The sequence below is a fragment of the Vigna radiata genome, chromosome 2 (assembly GCF_000741045.1).
Source record: "Vigna radiata var. radiata cultivar VC1973A chromosome 2, Vradiata_ver6, whole genome shotgun sequence".
Lineage (NCBI taxonomy): Eukaryota > Viridiplantae > Streptophyta > Magnoliopsida > Fabales > Fabaceae > Vigna > Vigna radiata.
In genome coordinates, this window is record NC_028352.1 from 10,586,773 (window position 1) to 10,610,179 (window position 23,407).

The window sequence follows — 23,407 nt, forward strand, 5'->3', positions numbered from 1 at the left end:
ATATATATATATATATATATATATATATATATATATATATATATATATATATATATATATATATATATATATATATATATATATTATGATTAAAGATGAATAATAAATAACATTGTTTTTCACATATTAAAATAAATAGCATACATTTTACAAAGACCAAAAGTAATTATTTAAAAAAAAAATAGTAAAAAGAAAATGTTGTATACATATGTTCATATATATTTTCTTCAAATTTATATAAATTTTATTCTTAAATTTAACCTTTGATATTTTTAAAATTTAGCTATTTTTTCAACTAAAATAATGATCTATAATAAAAAATTACCTACAAAATAAATAAATCTATCTATAATAAAATTGTAAACATATTTTATATTTATTTTTAAATTATAAAAATAATAATTTTATTATTGTTATTATTGTAACCCATGTTATATTTGAATGGTTTATTTTTATTTTCATATTTAAAATATAATTAGGAGTAAAATGGAAATATTGAATATAATTTTTGAAATATTATTAGTACAAATATGTGCACTATATGAATGTGTGTCCACCTTTATCTTATGATAATAAGAAAAGTTATTTTTTATTATTAAATTTAACTAAATATAAAGATCATTTTTATGATTTTATTATAAGTAGGTAGTTTTTTAGGAAGTATTACCTAATTTAAAGTCAGTTCCAAGATTAGAAGGGTAAATTAACAAAATTAATAAAGATAAAATTAACAATGAGATGTATACATTAAAATAACTATTATAAAAATGAATCTACTTTATAACAGATATAGATTATAAAAAATATATAAAAGTTAAATGAATAATTTTATTATAGATAAATAACTTTTTTCTTGGAGGTAGACATTGAATGTAAAAACCAGTTTCAGAATCAGAAGGATAAAAAAAATTATTTATATTAATAAATACACCAAAATAGCAGTAAACTTCTATAATAATTATAAATTCTAAAAATATTTCCTTTTTTATTTTTAAAATACAATTAAAGATAAAAATACAAGTTAAGCAGATAATTGTTATATTATAACATACTATTCGGTATCAATTTTGTTAGGTGATTCATGTGTTTTAAATATTATTATTGGTTTTTTTTTTTAAATATAATTACAGATAAAATAGAAACATAAAATGTGTAAAAGAGAATCTTCTTTGTCATAAAAATATATAATTAAAAAAGTTCATTTTAAAGAAAATAAAAACATTTAAACCATAGAATAATTATTAATCATTCATTGAAATTATTTAAAAATCAGGATCCACCACATGCGTGAAAAACCATTTCCATAAAAACAGAAATCTATCAAGAGCTATTCAAAACATCTTTATTTTAATTAGGTTACTGTTCATTTTAGCTTCTGATTACTTTGAAGTGTTGAAACAAACAAAAATAAAAAAACTAAATGAGAGGTTTTGTTTTTACCAAATGTCCGAACCCTAAAAGTCGCAAATTTGTTTTTATATCTGTATTGAATGACACTTTTACATAAGTTGATTCAATTCTTGATTGTTTAGTGAAGCGAACAACAGAACAAAAGAAGAAAGTCAAAGGAATAGATTGAGTATTTTGTTAATAAAAATATAAGCATTGCTGAAATAAAAAAATGTAAAGGTGCTTATCTCAAACAATGTTTTTCTATATATGCACAACTAAGCTTCTTCTATCTTAATGATCTGGTTTGACTGAAACCTAGCCAAAAGCCTAGAAAAACAAGTCCAGTATTAAACAAAGCGCAAAAAGTGTGTAAGGATTTGGTAACTTATGAAATAATCTTTCTGGCAAGCATGGGGAAAACATTTGCAAGTGCCATGTTACAGAGCTGCCATCATTGTCCCTCTCGCAGCATCACGCTTCAAAACTTCAGTCTTGCCACTGCCGCGGAAGTACATGTATACTTGCTGTAATATAAATATCAAATCAAACAGTCAAGCAACAAACCTCAAGTAACTTCAACGCAATACCAAGTTGGAGTAAGTCATAATATGATAAAAACCTGTATAACCCAGATGCTCAGCACTGACTCAAGACAGAAAAATCCAAACCCAATAAAGTAGAATATCTACAATTCACCAACACAGGTAAAACATCATTTCCATGTAAATGTATCATTCTGGTACGGAGACAAACTTCTTCATAAACAATTTTAGAATAGAAATGAATATCTCCACAAACTAAAATTAATTTATGCATGAGTTAATTTGTAGAACCTCTCATAATTTTTCCAAATTATTATTTTAAATTTATGCATAAACTAATTTTAGTTTATTGAGAACTTCATTTAATCTTTTTCTTATTTTTTTTTTCTTGTAGAAATATTTCTGCAAAAGTTTGTCCAAATATGTATACAAATGAAACGTACCCCAACCAATGCATTATCGCCCAACACGTCAATCGCAGCCAAAATACCCCTGTCCACATCATAAAATGTAAACATTAGTTTGAGTAGAAGTGGAATAAGAATAATAAATGTATCTGTCACACTAATGATCTACAACGAGGTCATCAGAATATATCGATGATTAAGAGATAGTATATATGGATGAAACACCACACGAGAAATTAGTAAGAAGCTCGAGACGCTCAAGTCATCCTTAGTGATTTCCTTGCTTCCAGAAGATCATATCAGTAAAACACTAGTCACAGAAGAATATCAGTTTCAAAATATTATCCCGTAGATTGAAAATTAGGACACTAACGTCAGAGATTTTCCTTTGAAGATAATTGGTGGAGCAACTGCAGCGAGAATGCAGAAGGCAATGTGAATCTGTTTGAGGGAAAGGGAAAAAATGAGCACGTAACAAAATCAGAATAGAACTAGCGAGACTAAAGAAGGAAAATACATAAAGACTTGCCATGTAAAGTAAGAAAAACCAGCCAAATTTCAGAGCACTGTCGGTCCTGTAACACAAGATGGCACACAATTATAACAGCAACAAATTGGAACAGAACAAAAAATCACAAATAAACTAACAGAAATTAGAAAATAGAGTGATTTCTGTTCATGATAAACATTTGCATCAACAGACTCCACCCGCCTCCTCCATCCATCTCATCATTTCCCCTCTTCTTTTGGCGTGCACCCCTTCCAAATAAGATCAGATGAACGTATTTCTGAAAGTAAACTTTGGGTGCATGGATTCCAAAGGCTCGCATTCTTCCCCCAGACATTACCTAGGCACAAACACTGCTCTAGCAGTAAAAAAATTATGCTCGTAGTTCAGCTATAGTTTAGCTTCATAGGTATCTTCTGCCTCCTTTTTCTTTTTTCTTTTTTCAGTTTAGCCAATAGGCTCAAAAACTTCTTCAACACACATCCCTACTTTAAACTGCAGAAATTGCATTAAATATAATCGAACACTACCTCATAGCACGATAAAGAGGGCGATACCACAACACATAGGATCCTGGAACACCAGAAATACAATATATAATCGCAAGAAACCAGATGGTTGGACCTACAAGAAGAGACAAGTTGTAAATTAAGCACGACTAAACAAGATTGATGCATCAAAATCCAGTTGCAGTACAAACCTTCTCCTTTGATCCAAGCAGTAGTAACTGCCACAATATTCCATACAAGACACAGAACCAAACCTGCAGATATTATAAAGTTGAAAAAACTAAGCCTCATGAAGTAAATGCATATAGATAATTAAAAATGCAGAAATATAACTGTAAAGCAAAAATAATGGAAGACTACCACATAATTAATAATTAATAACAATAGCAAGTCTAAAAATTCAAATAACAATTAAATCAAATCAAAACACCACCAAGTTCAGTTCAAGAGATTAAATAATGACAAAATAGGTGATTGCTATTGAGATTGCTGGAAAATAGGTGATCAAGGGTCCCAGATGTATAAGAATAAGTATGAGTAGGAAAGGAAAAGAAGAAGGGTGATGGCACTAAACAAAGAGGAAATAGAAGAAAGAAAAACAAGATGACCTTGTAGTGGATGGCGGCAGTGTGTTGGCAGCATAGGGTGTCATAGGGGTAGGTTATGTTTCTACTTTTTCATTTGGCAACCCATCCGTTTTCAAAGAAAAAAAAAAAAGAAACTGGGCGGACTAATGGATTGGATCAGGTGTATATAACCCAGAATAGAAACCAAAGAGAAGAGAAAATCAGGGTTTACACACCCTGAGACAGGTCGTGCTGACCAAAGGTTTCACAGAAAATCAGGGTTTAGCACAGATTGCCATGGCCGCTCTGAACCCAACAGAGGAACTGAGTGCCGTCACAGAAAACACAATCCACAGCGATGTTGTGACAGCCTATGAAAGTCTGCCCCTGAAATCTGCCATGGCCATTTTTCAATAACACTGATCCTAATGAAATAACAAACAAATTATGAAACCTGTGGAAACCACTCAAGAGATTATCTAAAATAAACTAAAATATCATAATGCTATACATTTCAAGTGAAATGGTGGAGGGACACTTTCGAGGTTTTATAGGTTGAACAGAGGAAGATAGAAGAATACATCTCCCCACTAAAAGAAAAAGATAGAAATGAAACGTTAGTGGAAAGAGTCTTTAATTTTGTTGTGAATCATTGGAACAAATTATTAACCGAGTTAAAAAAGAAAAATTAACTGAATAAAAAGAAACAAAATATACACACAAGACAATAGTATTTTGAGCAGACAAAATCAACTAAAGTGAAACTCCTTTCAGGATGAAATATGTATGAATTGCAAACCATACTGATCTCTTGAAATGTCTGTCAGTGCGGAAGACAAGAATGCTTAACAATTTCAATAATTTTCATTTAGCAACTGATGCAATTGATTGCATTAGCTATATGCCAATGCCTATTTTACCTACAACTGAGTTACATGTCATCAAGTGAGTAGCTATATGACTTCACACATTCTAGAAGACAGTTCTGGAATTCAACATACCCAACCATGTAGAAAATGCAATGTATTGGGTCCTTTGAAGATGTATTGGTATTTCCTTTCCAATGTCATGATGAATGATGGGGAAAAAAGGTGGCCAATTTTTCTCCTCTATAACTATTCCAGCTGCAAATTAAAAAAGAAGTTAAAACAGCAAAATATAGGCATCACTCTGACCGATTTCAATAAGAGTAGATGAACCAAAGTACCTCGTGCTATGGCATCTTCCCTTCGTTTTAGTTCCTACAGAGCATTACAAGAGAATCAATCTTTAGACTACAGCAAAAACTATTATAGCATAATGGCCAAGTCAAATTCATAACAAGGTTAGTTAATGTACTGAACAAGATTCTCAACAGAAGGTTGACCAACATTCAAAATGCTAACACTAAGACTAAGAAAAAATGGCCACTGATAACATAATTGAACTAAGTTGCTCTTCCTACCAATTAAGTCCCTGATGCTAACTAAGAGTCTATAGATTCATCATAATTTTTTTGCATGTATGTAATATTGAATCTGAGAAACCAAGTTTCTAACTCAAGTAAGTTGTGTACTTGGTTTTAAAGACATCAGATGAGATAACAAAATGAATCACCTGTTCCCTTCTTTTCAAGTCAGCTTCTCTAGCTTGAAGTTCCTTCTCCTTTGCTTTGGTGTCCTAAAGTTAGGAAGTGCAAATTAAACCTTTGGTCAACAACAACATTGGGGAACATAGTTTTGCTATATATTTCAAAATTTTCATAATCACCCTACCTTGGAGTTTTCAAGGGGGATGTCAATATTTGCCCCACGATCATAAGGCTCTGGAGGAAGGGGTGAGAGCTTTGAGTTTGCAGAGGGAACACTTCCAGAATTCTGCAAATTCAGAAAAAGAATGTACTAAGTTAATACAAAAACCTTTTTTCCTATTCCTTTTACATATTATGCTTAAAAGGAAACAGAATTTTTAGAAAATGAACCCCAAAGAGACAGTAGGAATAAAAAGGACAAAATAATCCTGTTGACAAATTATCAGAAAAGAACATCATATAATAGTATTGCATCAATCTACATTAAGTGACCCCCCAAAATGGAAAAGGAAAAGAAACAGACAAAATACCAAAAATGACAACCGTAATATAATAGCAGTGTACTACCACAAACTGGTTCCTAAATTTCATGACAACAAAAAACATAATAACATATTCTATTAGTAAGTCCGTCCAAAATTTAACACTTGACTATTTGGTTGTAGACTTGTATGACCTACTTACTTTGCAATCAAAACAGGGAAAAAGCCTAGGTCAACCAAGAGCACTTTAAGATACCTTCCAAGGAAACTGGGTAAAATTTGCTTCTTGACCCCTAATGCAAACTTTATATGGAACAAATTCTTTTAAGTATCCACCTCAATAAAATCATCACTCAATAACTGTTAGGTTATAATGTATGCAGAATAAAAGGAAACATATAAAACACCAGAAGACCAATGGCAAGAACATTTCTTTACAGGGTTGCAATATAACGTTCAGAGGAAACGGTTTAGGGTTCCAACCTTGAGGACAAGGTTGTTTTGTAGTAGAGTGTAATGTTAGGATATAATGTGTGCAGAATAAAAGGAAATAGATTAGGAATTAGTTGTTAGTTGGTTATTTGGTTAGGGGGACCTTTATAAGAAGGAAGGGAGGTCTTGTGTCAGGGTACTTTTGGATAACTTTGTAGATTGAGCTTTGACTCTTTGTGAAGGGGAAACCCTTGGAGGAGGGAGTGCTCTCCTATTCTTGTATTCTTTGGTTACAATAATAATACAGTTTTGTTTCCAGTAATCTGGTGAGTGAGTGTTTGCTGTTTTGAGTGATAGTTAGACTTCTTGACTAAAGAAGCCTAACAACTACTACATTAAATAAGCATTAGGCTACAGAGAGTGACCTGAGAAGATGTCTTTTGACTTCTCTGCTACCCAAAATGTATCTGGTGATCCTAACAGAAGAAATAGGGCCATTGTGGTTATCCACAAACTCTTGGTATTTCATAGTCCTCATCATAGGCTATAAAAAAATTAGCAAATCTCAATTCAAATCAAAGAAATTCCATAGTTATCACACTTCCCTTCCAAGTTAGTAAACCCTGTCCTCAATTCCACTTTATTGCTGATGACTGAACATGACTCTTGAGCCTCCTGACTATCTTCTAATGCCCCCATCCAGTGGACTCTTATACCTTTCATACTATTGATACACCCATTCGTCACAAAAAACGAAAACCCGTTCCTAAGGTATAAGGTGGGAGAATATTCAATATAAGTTAATTAGAGTAAATAAATATAGTATAAGTTAATTAGAGTAAATAAATATATATTCCAGAGAAATATTCATTATAAGATATTTATAATTAAGGATATATGCTAGGATAATATAAGGGAAGATATTTATATTAAATATAGGGATATTTATATTAAATGCAGATATGTTCTAGGAAAATATTTAGTAAAAGATGGACGGGAAATAATTAGTATAAATAAAATTAGAGTCTAGGGTTAAGGGTATGTTTTTGATTATTGAGTTTTGTGACAGACATTATTGTCTTGTGAGAGAGGTTATGCTCCCAAATAATTGATGGAAGTTATGCTCCCAATTATTGTTTACTTTTGTTTATTCAGATATTACTATCAATAAAAGATATTCATTCGTTCAATTCCATTATGTCATTATTCTTTTGGTTTATTGTGAGCATTGAGAGTTCATAAACGTAACACCCATCCTTAAATCTAGAACCTTCATCCACAAATCATCACTTTCATGCAAAGAGGTGAATATCTCCATGCCCTTTCACCATGAAGTTTAACACTAAGATCCCAAAATTTTCACATCCTAGTTTCCCAATTAAATTGAAGAGTCATCTTAACAGAAAGCTAACCAAGTGAGGCTGAATATTGATTTCCCTCTCTCGCACGAAATTAGTTCCTATCATCATACCCCATAAAAACCTCCATAGAAACAGAGTTGCCATTACTGTATAACTTTACAACCTATTGCACAGAAATGTCTTCAAATCCCATTTTTTAGCAATAATACCATTCTTTTAAGTGAGAAATCATAAACACTTGAAAACATTGTACATTATGAAAGATCCTTATCACTGAATTCTTTAATTCTTTCCAACTTTTTAGTATTCTACAACATGTAATCATCTCTTCAGTAACTCAACGGTGCACATCATTAATTGCCAACATGTGCCAATAATATAATAAAAACAACAAACTACAAGTATAACACAAAGTGCACCAAACTACCAATTGGTCCTTCCTGACCCATCAAGTATAAATAAATCTAGATTAGTTACAATGGGGAAAATACTAAAGATAGCAAACAATGTGCCATTACTAACAAAAACTACAATCTCAGAGAACTAATACAAACCCATTTCATCCAGAGTAACATTACAAGAGTGCCAAACTACCAATTGATCCCTCCCGACCCATCAAGTATATATAAATCTCTAGATTAATTACAAAGGGGGGAAATAGTACAGAAACCAAAGCTTCAAAATAAGAATTTCTAGATAGTAAGACCAGTGACAGTATCACCCTTGCACTGTTGCACAATTATAATACAGAGGATACATATCAAAAGTCAACATTGATTCATTTATTTGTTTAAATATTATTTCATAAAATAGTGTATAAATGCATCAATCACGTTTACAAGAAAAGGCAAACTTACAGTGGTATAAAATGCTCCTCCACCATAACTTGACCCTTTTTCTTTAGCCTGTCCATCCTATTATCAATAATGAAAAGGAAAAATGTTTCAGTTCTAAAATTAATAATCAAATAAGCAAGATTACAAGAACTCAGCATATGAGGTGGCACTTCTGCAATTTCAAACCAACAAAAGCAACAATCACGGCATAGTTAGAAGAACATGTTTCATTTAATAATCACTAAACAAATAATCAGTAATTCAATAATATAGAAAAAAATTATGAGAAGTCGGTCTCTAGTTAAGTCAATGAGGAACTCTCTGCCTTCCAAAGGAAATGACTGATAAATACTTATTAACAGCATGTTTCCTCCCAAGAAGACAGAATCAGCCCAAACGTGAGTTTAGCCTTTCTGGATATCAAGAGATTTAAATATCCTTTATCTTGTGCTTGGGAGAACTACTAGTGTAATTGGTAAAATGCTTTTTTTTTCTTAGTTAGATTCATGACTTTCTCAAATTAAGCTGTGAGGGCAAGCCTTGACGCAGCAGTAAAGTGGCCCTCTGTAACTAGTCAATCACGTTTGAACCCGAAAATAGCATTTTTTTCCCTAGGCTAGGGAAAAAACGGCGTACAATGACTCTTCCACATCTTCCTCAAGCGAAGAGTCTTCAAAGCATCAGGGTACGCTAATTTTTTTAGCACGAATTTTCCTTTTATACAAATCAAGCTGTTGACCGGATATACTTGGTTTCTTCTGACCGAAAAGATATGTAACAACATATAAATAAATACATTTCAAAACTATTTTTTATTTAGAAAGATAACACTAAAGTTCAAATAAAAAACAATTGATAGATTTTTCCACGGAGAAGACACCACCAGGAAGGAAAAACGATAGAGTTTCACATAAGCAAACATATTTACAAATCAATTACATTATTTAGCGGCCAAAAATTAATCCCGACAGAACCACTGTTTACGATAGTTCGATCTCTCAAATCCCCAAACCAAACAAATTTAACAGCATTCCAAAAGAGAATTGATAGATTTTAAAATAAAATTCAAGTCGTTCAGCCTAAGACAGGTCCGTCAACCAGATCGTAAAATTGAAACGAAAACCGTTAAAATTAAAAATAATTAAAAATCACGATCCGCATGCTTCGAAAAACTAAGATCTTATCAACTCAACCCTTGCTCTCTCTCACTGGATATCTCCGCAGTTCAGTTATTAGTAATAACACATCCGAAAATTCCCGAACGATTCAAAAGGCGTTCGTTCAATCGAGGAACGATCTGGAGCCACGAAACGGATCTAGGTATAGCGAAGAGCGACTTCGAAGAATGAATTAGGCAGTGGAAAATCGAATGAAAGGAGGTTAGGTTAAATGAATACTAACCGCGAAGGGATTAACCTCGACCTCTTCTTGGTCGAAGGGATTGGGATCGTAGCGACTCATGAATCGGAGTGAAAGAGAGAAATGGATGCGTTTGTTGGTGCAATGTGCGTGACAGAGTAAGAGAGTGACAGATAGAGAAGAAAGCCTTGTAATCTACGGCTTCCTCTCTTTCCGATTCTGTTTGTTTATGACAAACTCCACAAACGAAAAATCTGCATGCGTTCTTATATATCTTCTTCTTCAACACCTTTTTATTTTATTTTTTTGGTACAAAACTTTACTTTAATATTCTTTTCAGGGAATTCGTTATTTTATTCTTACGAATAGGGTATTTAGAAACACCTTTGTCTTTTATTTCCTTTTAAAATAAGTTTTAATTTTTTTTATTAAAAATAAGCTTTTATTAAAACTTGTGGTTATGTTGTGTCATTATTATAAGGTAATGTAAGAATAAAATTCGGGATAAAAAACTGTAGCGTTTCTTAAACTTTACTTTGTTGTTGGCACATATACGTTGAACTTTAATTTATTTAATTAAGTTATACATTTTTTAAATTAACATTTTATACTTTAATTAACTTTTAAATTTATCTTAAATGAACATTTTTTTCACATACTTCTTTTTATTAGTTTAAAGTCTATTTCACCTTAAAATTAAGATAAAAAAACTAACAAAAAGTCATAACTTATTCATCTTAAATGTTAATTATTTATAATCATTTTTCTTACATTTCATTCTTTCATATAATTAATAAAATATTAATTTAAAAAAAAAACTACATGAAACAAAATAGTAAATATTTTTTAATCTTAACTTTATTATGATTTAATGTTTGGAAGACGGTTATAAAATTAAATAAAATCAATGAATGATTGAGAATTATTATTTTTTTGGTAGTTTAATCTTAATCTGTTACAGGATATTATTTATAAAAAGAGTAAATTTAAGGATTAATTAGATGGAATTAAAAGTTAGGTGTGCATATGTAAATTTAAGAATTAATTGACACAAAATGTAAGGTATTTATTTGTAAAATTGACAAGGTTTAAGAATTAATTGGATGAACCAGAGGATTGAATATGTTTGTCTCGAATTTATACTAGATTGTAAGAATTTGTTTTAAACTGGACATAATAAGTACATAAAACTATTTTCAAGGTAAAAAAAAAGTTAAGAATGATTCAAAAATAAAAATAATTATGTGTATTAGTATATGCTAATATATTGTTAGTGCAAATAATATTTTAAGGTTGAACAATAACTAGTCCTATAATTTTCATTCATGAGTTTTGGTTTTAAAAATCAGTTCTAATAGTCTTAATTTAAAATCCTTCATTATTACTTTTAGTTTGAATACTATTGAGAGTAGATAGATGTATTAAAATAATGAGACTAATCACTTTTTGTTAAAATAAGCTAACAGTATAAATAAAAATTTAAAACACTCAGTTTACTATCTAAACACTTTCTATCTCTCTAAAATATTATTTTCTACTCTTCCTCTTCCTTCTCTCTAAAATTTCTCATCGGTGGCTTAATTGTTCGACGATCATGAGGCACTTGAGTGATCCTAGCATCAAGAGTTTTTGGTTCCACCGATTGGTTTTGTGTTTAGAACTGGTAAATTTCATTTTCTTTTATTCTTGTGAAATTATAAAACTTTTTGGCACATGCAAGCCATGTTTCTGTTTACATGTGTTCATCGGTTTTCTATCTTCATTCTTGACTTCATTCTTGGTCCTTTGGTTGGTCTCTTTTCACCGATCGTTGAGTTATAGGTGTTCTTAGGATTTTTGGAGGTGTAAGCAAATTTTTGAAGTTTGTAGAGTTGTTCGGTTAAGAGGTAAGGGAAACTAGTTAATTTAATTGTGATTTCCTGTATATGAAATTACTGTTTGGATGGTTGCATGTGTGTAACTTGAATGTTTGATTGAATTGTGTTAAAATTGTAAATGTTGGAACCTGTGAACTAGTTGGGGTTTCTCTGCATAAGTGTTCGGCCTGTTCTAGTTTTGAGAAAGTGGATAGGTGAAAATGAGAGTTTGGAGTTGGGAGGGAAATTGGTTGGTGGGGAGAGTCTGAGAAAGTGTAATTAGACCTGTTAGAACCTTTAAGTCCCTCTAAAATGTGTAAAAGTAGGAAAATGGATTTTGGGTCATTAAGTTGTTGATTATGCAGAATTTGGAGTGAAATCTAGTATAGGACTCTTTGGAATGATGTTAGAAAGATTTAGTTACCCTTGGATAGGTTTATATTGGTGTATGATTCATGTATGGAGGATTAGAAGTTGGGAAAAATGTTTAGTTTTGGTAAAGTCTAACATGTTCATCATTCTACAAAAGTTCTGCAGAATTATGTAGAAAGCTGAGCACGCGTTGTTGACCGTTCGACCATGTACTAACACTTAGTCTCTTAGTAGTGCTTGCTCCTGTACTAGCACTCGGTCTCTTAGGAGTGCTCGGTCATGTACAAGCACTCGGTCACTTAATAGTGTTTGGTCTTGTACTGACACTCGGTCTCTAGTAGTACTCGGTCTTGTACTCGCACTCGGTCTCTTGGTAGTGTTCGGTCTACATTATAGTATTTGCTTTCGTTAGTGTGTTAGGTATAACCTTAGTCCTCGACCTTGCTATAATATTTTAACATGTTGTAGTATATGGTCTCTCCTAGTGGTCTGTCCTTAATAGTGTTCGGCCACTTCTTCAGCCTTACCTATTATGGACTGTTCAATCTTGTTATTTGGGTAGTAAGAAACTGTTTAGTTTCCAACGTTCACAGGGTTTTCGATCTTGCATGTGGTTTCCATTGTTGTTTGAGAACTTGTTAAATTCAGTTATATGAATCTATTGTGCATGAATAAGGGAGTGGATATTTCAAAAGGTATTATGTTTCAACTGGTATGGAAGAGAATTCCAAGGAGGAATGTCTTAGTAATTAGTTATAAGGTGGTAAAGTATGAATATGGATAGCGAAATTCACTGCGTTCATCCTAAAATTCTAATGATTACCAATTCTCAAGTAGAGATGGGTAAGTCATGTTGTGAGAATAGCAGGAGGTCCTAGCTTATAGGTTTTTAGGTGAGTTATAACGAATTAACCTGGGTGGCAGCTGCGGGTGTTCCAGTTACTACACCCCGGGCGCAAGAATGGCCTCAAGCTACATATTCATACGATTCGAATGGTTAAGTCAAGTGGTCAGTCTTTGCCTATATTGACGTGCTCGATCATTGTTTGTTTGAGTGGTCGATCATTGCATGATTTTAAATGCTCGGCTGTTACATGTTATGTACTTGTTTGAATTGGATGTTTATTTTGATCAATTAAATTACACTAGCTCACCCTTCTTTTATGTTTTGTTTATGTTGTTCGTTTGGTATTTTTCTTTGCAATGAACATCTTGTGGGTATGAGCAAAGGGAGACGATTTCTCTCTGGAACAGGCGTTGGATGGAGAGGACCCAGCTGCTTAATCTAGGACCATTGGGACTTATGTATAGTTTTAAATTTATGGTTATTTTAAGATAACTGTAATCTAACTTTATTCCTAATAATTGTTCTATTTTATTATTATGTGATTACTTTTCTATATAAATTTCAGTTATATTTTTGGAATATTACACTTTTTATTACAAATATTATGTTCAAATTAGATAGCTCACCATTATTGGATTTTAAATGAAAGTTTCGTGTCATATTAAATAAAAATAAGTTTAAAGAGTATTATGTAAGAAATAAGTCTCACATTTATTATCTTTAAGTTTTTGAAATGGAAATAGTGTTTATGATTCATTGATATTGAATCTTTAGACATTTTTTTAGTGAAAAACCAATAAATTAATCTATATAAAAAGTTTTCCTAACAAATGTTTCGTGTAACCATATCTTTGTGAGATTGTTAGAATATCAAATAAAAGTTTGGTATTATATTAAATAAAAATAATGAATATGAAGAATAATATATACCAAGACTTACACATTTATTTTCTCAAATAATGTTGTAACTTTTTGTATAAAATGTTTATAATTCATTAATATCGATATTTTTTTAGTAAAAAACTCAACAATTAATATATTTTTTCCTAGTATTTAGCAAATTTACATATTTTATATTTAAATTTAATATTATTACTTTACTTTAGAATATCTCACGTATAGTAATATTGTATAGTTTGGTAGAGTTGTCATTTTCTTTATTATTAATATATTATACTTAACTTTTTGGCTTGTATGGTGATGAATTAGCCACTAAAATAAAAATAAAAAAGAAAACTCTTGCATTTGATGAGAAAGCGATGAACAGAAATAGTAAGATTTCTCTTTCGGTGCATTAGGACCCATCAATTCGATTTAACACGATACGTCACGTAGCACAAATTATTTAATCATCCAACACATTGCGGCAACCATCAGCCAAATTTGCTTTTGATAGTGAAATCTAGGCTAAACTTTAATCAATATCATGTCCTTCAGATTTACTCACTTAAATATCACATCTAATAACTCTTTATATATATATATATATTAATATAATTAATCAATTCATTCAAATATTTCCATTTATTATTATTATTTTATTATTATTTTCTTCTTTATTTATTTCATCAAGTGTGATTTTCACACAGACCTCTCATTCATTTTCAACTTTCATATATGAAAAAAAATATATTTAAATTTAATTTAATTTAAATGTGGTGCGACTCTTGATTCAGTTTAACCTAGAAAACAAAACATTCGAGTTAAACTGGTCTATGAGTAAAAATAGTTTAAATAAAATAAAATATGAATATTTCAAGAATCATTACTGTAAACACCAAATTTTATCCAGAAAAGTAAATAATTAAAATTAAAACATAAAAAAAAATAATTAATGATAAGTAAAGAAAAAAAAAACAAAATAATAAAATAATCTTTCTTAACATAGGACATCACTTTATAATTTTTTTTTAAATATTAGTTTAATATCATAATAATTTGAATCAATATTATGTCAATAATTATAATTTATAGACAATAATTAAAAATAATATATCTGTTGGTCAATTGCTTTTTAAAGAAAAAAATATATTTTCTGACAATAATTATAATCAATGTCTTGAATTTGATTTGATTTGTTTTTTTTTAAACAATACCATTTCTTTTTTTATTTTGTCCATTAGCAATTAATTCTCAATTAAAACAACATTATCATAATATGGTATATAAATACGCACTTTGTGGAGGACAAAAAAAAAGATAGAGGAAGATAGAGATTGAAAGAAAGAGTATACAGAAAAATAGTTTCTCACATATAAAGGTTCTGTCAATAACAACCATCAAAGAAGTAAAAATGTATGTTACCTCTACACTTTTATTTTTCTCTTTTTATTATACTTTCAAGTTTTCTTCCAAAGATATTATTTTTTACTACACATAAATAATGTTTTTTTTAAATAATAAATTTTTTTGAATATAAGTACGCGTCGGCCTATGGTCAAGTTTCTTTCTTTTCCCCACCATTCTTAAAATATAAAAAATACAAAATATTTAAAACCAAAAAAGATCAATTTTGTTAAACTAAACCTTTTTTTACGAGAACTGCGTGATTCCTGATTCTCCATCATAACCATAGGAGTAAGGTTGTCGGGTTTACTTTCCAAAAATCTCAAACAATCCATAATAATACTTTTTTAAACAAACTCAAACATTTTTTTAGATAAAGAACCACGTCATCCCCTGATTGTCCATTATAAATGGATATACGTAAGACTAAGGCCAATCCTTATCGGGTTCATAAAACAAAAAATAATTTTTTGTTTCCTAATAATTTATTTTATATTATTTTATTTTTGTTTTTGGGGAAAATTAAATATTTTGGAAAACCATGTCAACTTTCTTCATCTAATTAGAGGTACTGTCTTTGGACAAGCGTGCTAGGATGCTAATACCTTCCTTACGTGTAACCAATTCTCGAACCTGATTTCGCAAACCATGCTTTTATTTTAAGGTTTTTCCGTAGTTTTTCCATAATAAATCATAGTGACGACTCTCAAAATCTTTTTTTAAACTCGTTCGTCGTCCCGTCGCGATCCCGATTGCAACAATTATTTTTCTAAATATTTTTTATTTTTTCTCTATTTCCTTATAAAGTAATTTAAAAGAGAATGCTACTTATTAATTTTATTTTTAGAGTAAAATTTTCTTTGCTAATTTCTTCCAAGTTGATTGTCTATAGGGTGGTTTACATGTCTAGAAATATGCGTTTGGATATATAATTTTATGAATAAAGATGAATATTTGTCAATTTAGTATTATAATAATACATTTGATCTTATGGCTAAAATTTTTAATAAACAAGTTTAAGTTTCTTGTATTAAATCATGCATTATTGGAGTTTTATTTTGAATAATTATAATTTTAATTAAGTTGACTTAATTTAATTTATTTCATTTTAGTTGAGTTGGAAATGTGAATGTGAATTTTCTATATTGTTTGTTAAAAAGAAAAAATATTATATTAAGTTGAAAGAATGTATAGACAATCAATGAAAAAAGACGAAAAAATCTAGACGACTGTTTTGATTTATAATGTACATAATTCATTCATAATCAAACCAAAAAGTTATGAATGTTTATTTTGATATTGAGACTTAAATTAGAAGCAGTTCTGATATCAAGTTTGACAAGTGATATTATTAGAGTCAAATATTATATATTTGATGTATTGTTCATTTTGAAATATTGTTCGTTATGTTTTTGTTCTATTTCGGTAAAAAGAAAAAGGAGTATCTAAATTGTCATAGGTTTGGATTTCTAAATAATGTGAGACTATTAAATGTGATAGGAACAAAAATGAATCCAGTTGGAAAATAAGTAAAGACATAACATGATGTATGTATTTATTATTGTTTGAACTTGAGTTTTATGGTGATCAATTAGAAATAGAAGTTGAGTATCCATCATGTAAATCAAATGTATATGAGAATCAAAATTATATCATTTTGATTTAGACCTTTTCAGTTTGATGACATTGTATGATTGTACATACATGGGTTAGGGAGAATATAGAATATTACTTTTGTTTTGATCTTGATTATGAAAGTAACCATTTGAAACTAAGTGTATCATTTTGAGTTAGAACCCTTATATTAGTGTTATAACTTACAAAATAAATATATTACATTTACTGGAATGTTAGGTATGGGGGAGGTTCACTAGGAAAAATACAATACTAATAAGACCTATACTTAATCATATAAGGGATTAACATCACTTTTTATCTAAAATTTTAACACAAAGTTAATGGATCTTCAATCTTATGCAATGTTTTATTTTTTCATTTCCACTTAATGTAGGATGACTTAAACAAATTATATATATTCAAAATATTGATTTTTAAATCTTTGTGATGTTATAAGTTTTTTTTTTGGTTAGAAATCCTAATAACAAATCAAATTCATTTTTAGTTATTTGATGATATTTATATAATGAAATTAATTTTTAAATGGATAAATGTTATGTATATATCTATAACAAAGATTCATTTACTCCATTGATTTTTAAGATTTTAAAAGGGAAAAGTGTTTAAAAGATGTTAAAACAAAACTAAGCAAATGCAAGTATTGATTGAGATTCGAATGGCAGAAAAACTAGAAGAATAGATTGTAGTATAATAGTAAATGGCAAATATATATAAATTATTAAAGGAGAAAGAAAAGACTACAGAAACATAAATTTTAGTTAACCCTATTTTTCTTCATCGATTTGTGGCTGTCTATATATCTCTTCCATATATTCCACCAAATAATAATGATAATATATTTGTCACGTTGCTCTTTTAACGGTTTAATAAACTAAACTATGCTTAATTGTCATGCTAAGTAATAGTTCATTTTCCATCTAGCCTCTCATGTGAGTGTCTGCCTATAAATAATTAATTTGAAATTTTTATTATTTACAATGTGTTTTTGATAAACAACTTTCTAATTTTCATGTTTCAAAATTAACATAATTTTAAATTGTTTTATTTTTAAAATATTTTGTATAGGTTAATTCAAATTTATCAAATTTTAATTTTCTTGTTTTATTAAGTATTTTAGTTATTACTACAAAAATTTTGGAATTATCAATAGAATTTTAGCGACAGAAAAAAAAATCTATCAGTAAATTTAAATTATCAATAAATTTTACTATTTTAATTATTGATAGATTCAACCAATAAAATTTATCAATTATTACTCATCTTAAAATATCTTGATAATTAAAATTTTTTATTATAAATTTGTCTATAGGAAGAGTTGCAAATTTCTCATTCATATCTTGTAAGAAATATATTATGATGTAAGTGGTACGTTAGATGAAGAAGAAACACTCTTCTTAGTAGAAAAATATAAAATACTAGTATAATTAGTTTCAACCATTTTTATTGAAGAATTCGAAGAACAATTGTAGAAGATTAGATTAATAAAAGATAAAAATGTAACAAAATTAGAAATGACAAAATGGGTCAATTTGGTCCATTTAAGTCAAACTCCAACTTTGGCCCACTAAAAATAGGTGGGTGTTGATCCCTCCACTCCCACATGTTTGGTGTTCTATCTCCCCATTCCAATCTTATCCCTTTTTATATTTCTATTTTTTTTATATTCTTATTATACCCTTAATTAAAATATAAAATTTAATTTATAAGTTAATTTTAATTTTAATCTTCTATTATACAAAACTTATTTTTTCTCTGTTGTCTTTCTCGTTATTATTTTTTTGAATTTTATGTGCTCCCTCACTGTGAGGCTCTCTCTCGTTATTGTATTTTTTTCAAGAATTTAATAATAATTATTTTATTTAATAAAATAATTTTAATTTAAATATAATTAAATAACATATTATAAAATAACACTAAATTAAATTTAAATACTCTATAAATTAATTAAAAATACAATAAACTAATAAATAAATAAAAATTAAACTAATAAAAAGTTTGTCGATATTTAAAATTTAATTACTTATAAAATACAATTAAACTAATAAATTAAAAGTTAAAATTTAATTACTTATAAAATAAACTAAAAACTTAGAAATAAAAAATAGGCCCTAAACGGACGCCGATGTTTGTTTGTCCCTGAAACGGGTGTCGAAATTCGTCGACAGATGTGCGACATCCGGTTTAAGCCTGGACGTCTTCTTCCTCTTACCCACCCAGAAACATCAACAACAACGAAACAAAAAATCGTGCACAGTAGAAATCAACACAATCTTAAACCCTATATTACATACATTTTCAAAGGAAGCAGAAATCAACACAAACTATACCATGCTGAACGAAAGAAACTAACGTCTCCTAGACAGCAGAAACGAAACTATAACGAAACTACAAAACAACAACCACCACGCCGCGCTGTCGCACATACCCGTCGCACCGCTGCACCGCCGAACCGCCAAACCGTTGCACACCAAAAGTTAAAAGCACAGGAAGATGAGTGGGAAAGTTGGAATTTTGGAAAATGAAACTTGGAGCGTGGGGTGAGAAGAATCAGAGAAGGGGAGGAGGTGGAGAGCCGTGGGGGAGATGGGGCTGCCTTGAAAGGGAAAGTAAAATCTGAATGAAGTGGAAAGTTAAATGTTAGGGTTATTTAATAAATAGGGTTAAAAAAGTAAAAAAAAAATAATAAGAAAAGGTTATTTTGGTGATTAAAGAAAAATAAAAAAAAAATGGGGAGGTGTAGGTTTGAAATGGGGAGGTTGAGAGATCAATGCCCAAAATAGGTTAGGTTGAACTGACCTATCACTTAATAACGAATTGACTTTTACAACCCGATCTGTCAATTTATCGGAGTGCATTATCAAGCGGGTTGCCTAACTGGAGAGAGACTGCATTTGAATAATTTATCGCTTCTTAAAATATAACATTAGTGTCTGCATATGAATTTTCCATTAAATATCAAAATATGTCCATAATTAAATAATTTATCACTTATTTGAATAAAAACATTTGTATCATATGAAGCGCATGTTGGACCGGCATGCCAAGCTAAACAAAAGCAAGTTTTTTACATTTAATTTTTTTTAATAATATTGAACTATTAAACTATCCAAACTATCATATTGAATTGAGAGAGACAGATTGTGCCAAATTATCAAATTGATAAGGTCATTCTAGTTTGTGTTTTTTAAACGAACGATTGGATACTTAATTTTTTTTCATCCTAAACAAAATAATATAGAGAAAACACATCACAAGCAAATTCTTATCATCATAATGAAAATATGTTAAAATAACAAAAAATGACAATAAAATAATATGATGATCCAATAACAATAAGAAGTGTTAGGCATAAAATAGCCAAGAATAGTAAAGATTATAAAGAAAAGACTCTAAAATTTGTGGGTCATACCGAATAGTAAAGATTTAAAAGCCGAAGTAGTACAATTTTGACGGTCACGACTAAAGATAAAAAATTTAATTGTAAGTGTATCAAATTTGTCGGTAGAGACAAGCCTTATAAGAAAATTCTTAGAAAGATCTTTCTCTCTTTAATAAAAGTTTGAAGTTTGATGTATTCAACAATCGTTTAGCATCTTGAAAAAGAAAGAAAAAAAGTATTGTATTAATTAACTTTCATCTATATCTAAGAATTAAGGTGTATCATATAAATCGTGTTTTTAAGGACTAATTTTAATTTAGATACTTTTAGAGACCAAACAAAAGACATTACACACAGAAGAAAAAATGAATTGGTTTTATATTAATGGTTAACTTTAAAAAGCTAATCTCCATGTTTATGTTACTTAAAACATACAAAGTATAGTTAATTTTAAGTTTATTTAAGTTTGAAATCTCTCATCTCATAAACATTTTTAATTTAGTTTCTATTATTTTTATTTATTTATTTATTTATTGAGCATTCAAAATTGTTATATTTTCTAATTAGTTCTTATAATTCAATTTTTATCTTAACTGAATGACATAATTATTATCTTGTCTTGTCATTTTGCTCACTTATATCTAAGAAATATGAGATTTTTGTGATTAATATAAAATAATATTAGAATTATTATAAAGTGATAAATAATTCTTATTTTCTTAATCAAAAATATTTAGATTACGAGATAATCATGCTAATAACTTTCACATAGTCACATACAACAACCAATACATGAATTGTGGTGACCATCCATTGAATTTTTAAACAAAATAATAAGTCATCTATAGTCTTAAATTTAATGCTACTCAATTGAAAAAATAAAATAAAAACTCAATTAAAATTAATCAAACTTATCAAATACTTTAAATTTAACTAAATGTTCATTTTATTAACTAACTTCGGTCTACTTTAGAATTAAGGTGAAAAAATAAATCATATTTTGAATATTTTTTTCTGCATTTTTAATTCTCAGCATAATTATACACTTAACTTATCATAGAAGAAAATATTGAGTTATGGAGAGAAGCCACATATAAAATTTACTCAAAGTTTAGATGAATAACTTTATATGAGGGGTAATGTTGTAGACCTTCTAAGTAGATACAGAAGCACTTCATGTAATTTCCTACAAGTAAATGCTTTTTCTTTTTCTTCTCTTATTTTTTTAATTGAGATGCCATGATTTTAATTAATGATTTCCATGCATACCTAATAGCCATTTGAGTCTATATCGATATTTTAATTAATGTTTTTTCAGCATATCTGTTCATTTTCTCTTTGAAATCCACTTTTTTTTTTCTGTATATATTTATAGGAATTCGGATAAGTTGAGAAAATATAGCAACCATGTTCCTAAGGTTGTAATCTTATTTCGTAGTTTTGAGAGTTAATTCTTCTATGTCGATATTGTTTTGTGCTATGTTTTATTTTTTTTTAACCATTTAATAATATTCACAATGCATCATTGCATGAATACGTAGTCTTTTGTTTACATAGATTATGTAACATCCTGATAATTTACAGAAAAACCGAAAAACAAATGCATTTTATTGATATGAGTAGCTAAATCAATTCTTTCTAATTCCGGTGTATGTTGGATTCATCCATGTATTCATTCTATTAAAAACTTGCTAGAAACTGCATCTTGTACTTCTCGCACGCGATCACTCTCCATCTTCATCAGTGTCCGGATGTCATAGATTAAGCATTTTACACAAACATTTACTGTAATACTAAGATTGTTAATATGTATGCATCTTGGTACCTATAATTAAAATCATTTACTAATACTACTTTTTATATTATTATTTCTTCTTTCGGCAACATTTTTTTATATAAAACAGCGTAACTTAAATCGAGTAACGTTATTTGTATAAACAATGTGATATCATATAATCAATATTTATAATGACAACATTGAAAATGACCTAAATCAAATCATCTTAGGTACGAGAAAGATATGTGTTGACTGAGGCGAAAAAACACCTTGATTAATCCAATTGGCAAATGATTATCCTACGTGGAATTCTAGATTCAAATCCCATTACTCTGTTGTATACAAATGTTAGATTTCTATTTGATATTTTATTTAATTATTAAATCTTATAATACCCACACTTTAATTAATTAATATTTTATTTTGTTGTTAATGTTTTTAAGACAGATAAATACTTTTTTTTTTTTGACATATTAACTTATATATCATATCGGCATACTCTAACATATGGATGACAATAAGGTAAAACATGGACGATGTTCGGTATCTCATTTTCATTTTCAGAAATCATCTCCATCTTCCTATCCAAATTTAATAGATATCAATTCTTTTTAATCTTTATATATATATATATATATATATATATATATATATATATATATATATATATATATGTGTGTGTGTGTTTTATGAAAACCAAAATATTTATTAAATTTATAAATATTAATGAAACCTAATTGATAAAATTCAAAACACATAAAAGACAAAGAAATATTCATATTAAATATTTATTTCTTTAATTTTTTAAATTATAATAAAATATCACTTTTATGCATTAATAGAAATTATTAAATATTATTATACAACATTCGATTAAAATTACTCAAAAAACAAAAACTAAACTAGTTATAATTAAAATTTAATATGAATATTTTATTTTTCAAACTTTAAATTATATATTATAATAAATAAAACTAATTTATATAAATATAATACTGAAATTACACATAATAATAAGTTAGAAAATAAAAATAATTATATTAAAATAATATTTTACATAACAAGAATAATAAATAAAAATATAAAAATAATGTGTCCTAAAAATAATTTAATAAAAAACAAACTAATGTATAATTAAGAATATGATAAAATAAATAATCTTTTAGAGTACAAAAATTATGATAAGAGAAAAAATATCTAGAAAGAATTTCATAACAAGTCAAACAATAAAAAACATTAATAAATATGTAATATATATATATATATATATATATATATATATATAAGG

At 28.6% G+C, this 23,407-nt stretch overlaps 1 protein-coding gene across 1 annotated transcript; it reads right to left on the minus strand.

The window, feature by feature from the left end:
* Window positions 1-1,558: 1,558 nt before the first annotated feature.
* Window positions 1,559-10,229, minus strand: LOC106756326 (secretory carrier-associated membrane protein 1). Its single transcript, XM_014638712.1, has 13 exons — window positions 10,007-10,229; window positions 8,627-8,683; window positions 5,679-5,780; window positions 5,521-5,583; window positions 5,132-5,165; window positions 4,926-5,048; window positions 3,550-3,612; window positions 3,380-3,473; window positions 2,871-2,916; window positions 2,715-2,782; window positions 2,378-2,426; window positions 2,012-2,077; window positions 1,559-1,916 (listed from the first exon to the last, which is right to left on the minus strand). The coding sequence occupies exons 1-13, from the start codon at window positions 10,064-10,066 to the stop codon at window positions 1,830-1,832; spliced, it is 912 nt and encodes a 303-aa protein (XP_014494198.1). The 5' UTR covers window positions 10,067-10,229; the 3' UTR covers window positions 1,559-1,829.
* Window positions 10,230-23,407: the final 13,178 nt, after the last annotated feature.

Coding starts and splice junctions, on each gene's coding strand:
- LOC106756326 (XM_014638712.1), bottom strand. CDS start 10,066: ATGAGTCGCTACGATCCCAATCCCTTCGACCAAGAAGAGGTCGAGGTT. Junction 5,049..5,131: donor GGAAGATGCCATAGCACGAG/GTACTTTGGTTC, acceptor TTTAATTTGCAG/CTGGAATAGTTATAGAGGAG. Junction 1,917..2,011: donor TGAGCATCTGGGTTATACAG/GTTTTTATCATA, acceptor TTTATATTACAG/CAAGTATACATGTACTTCCG.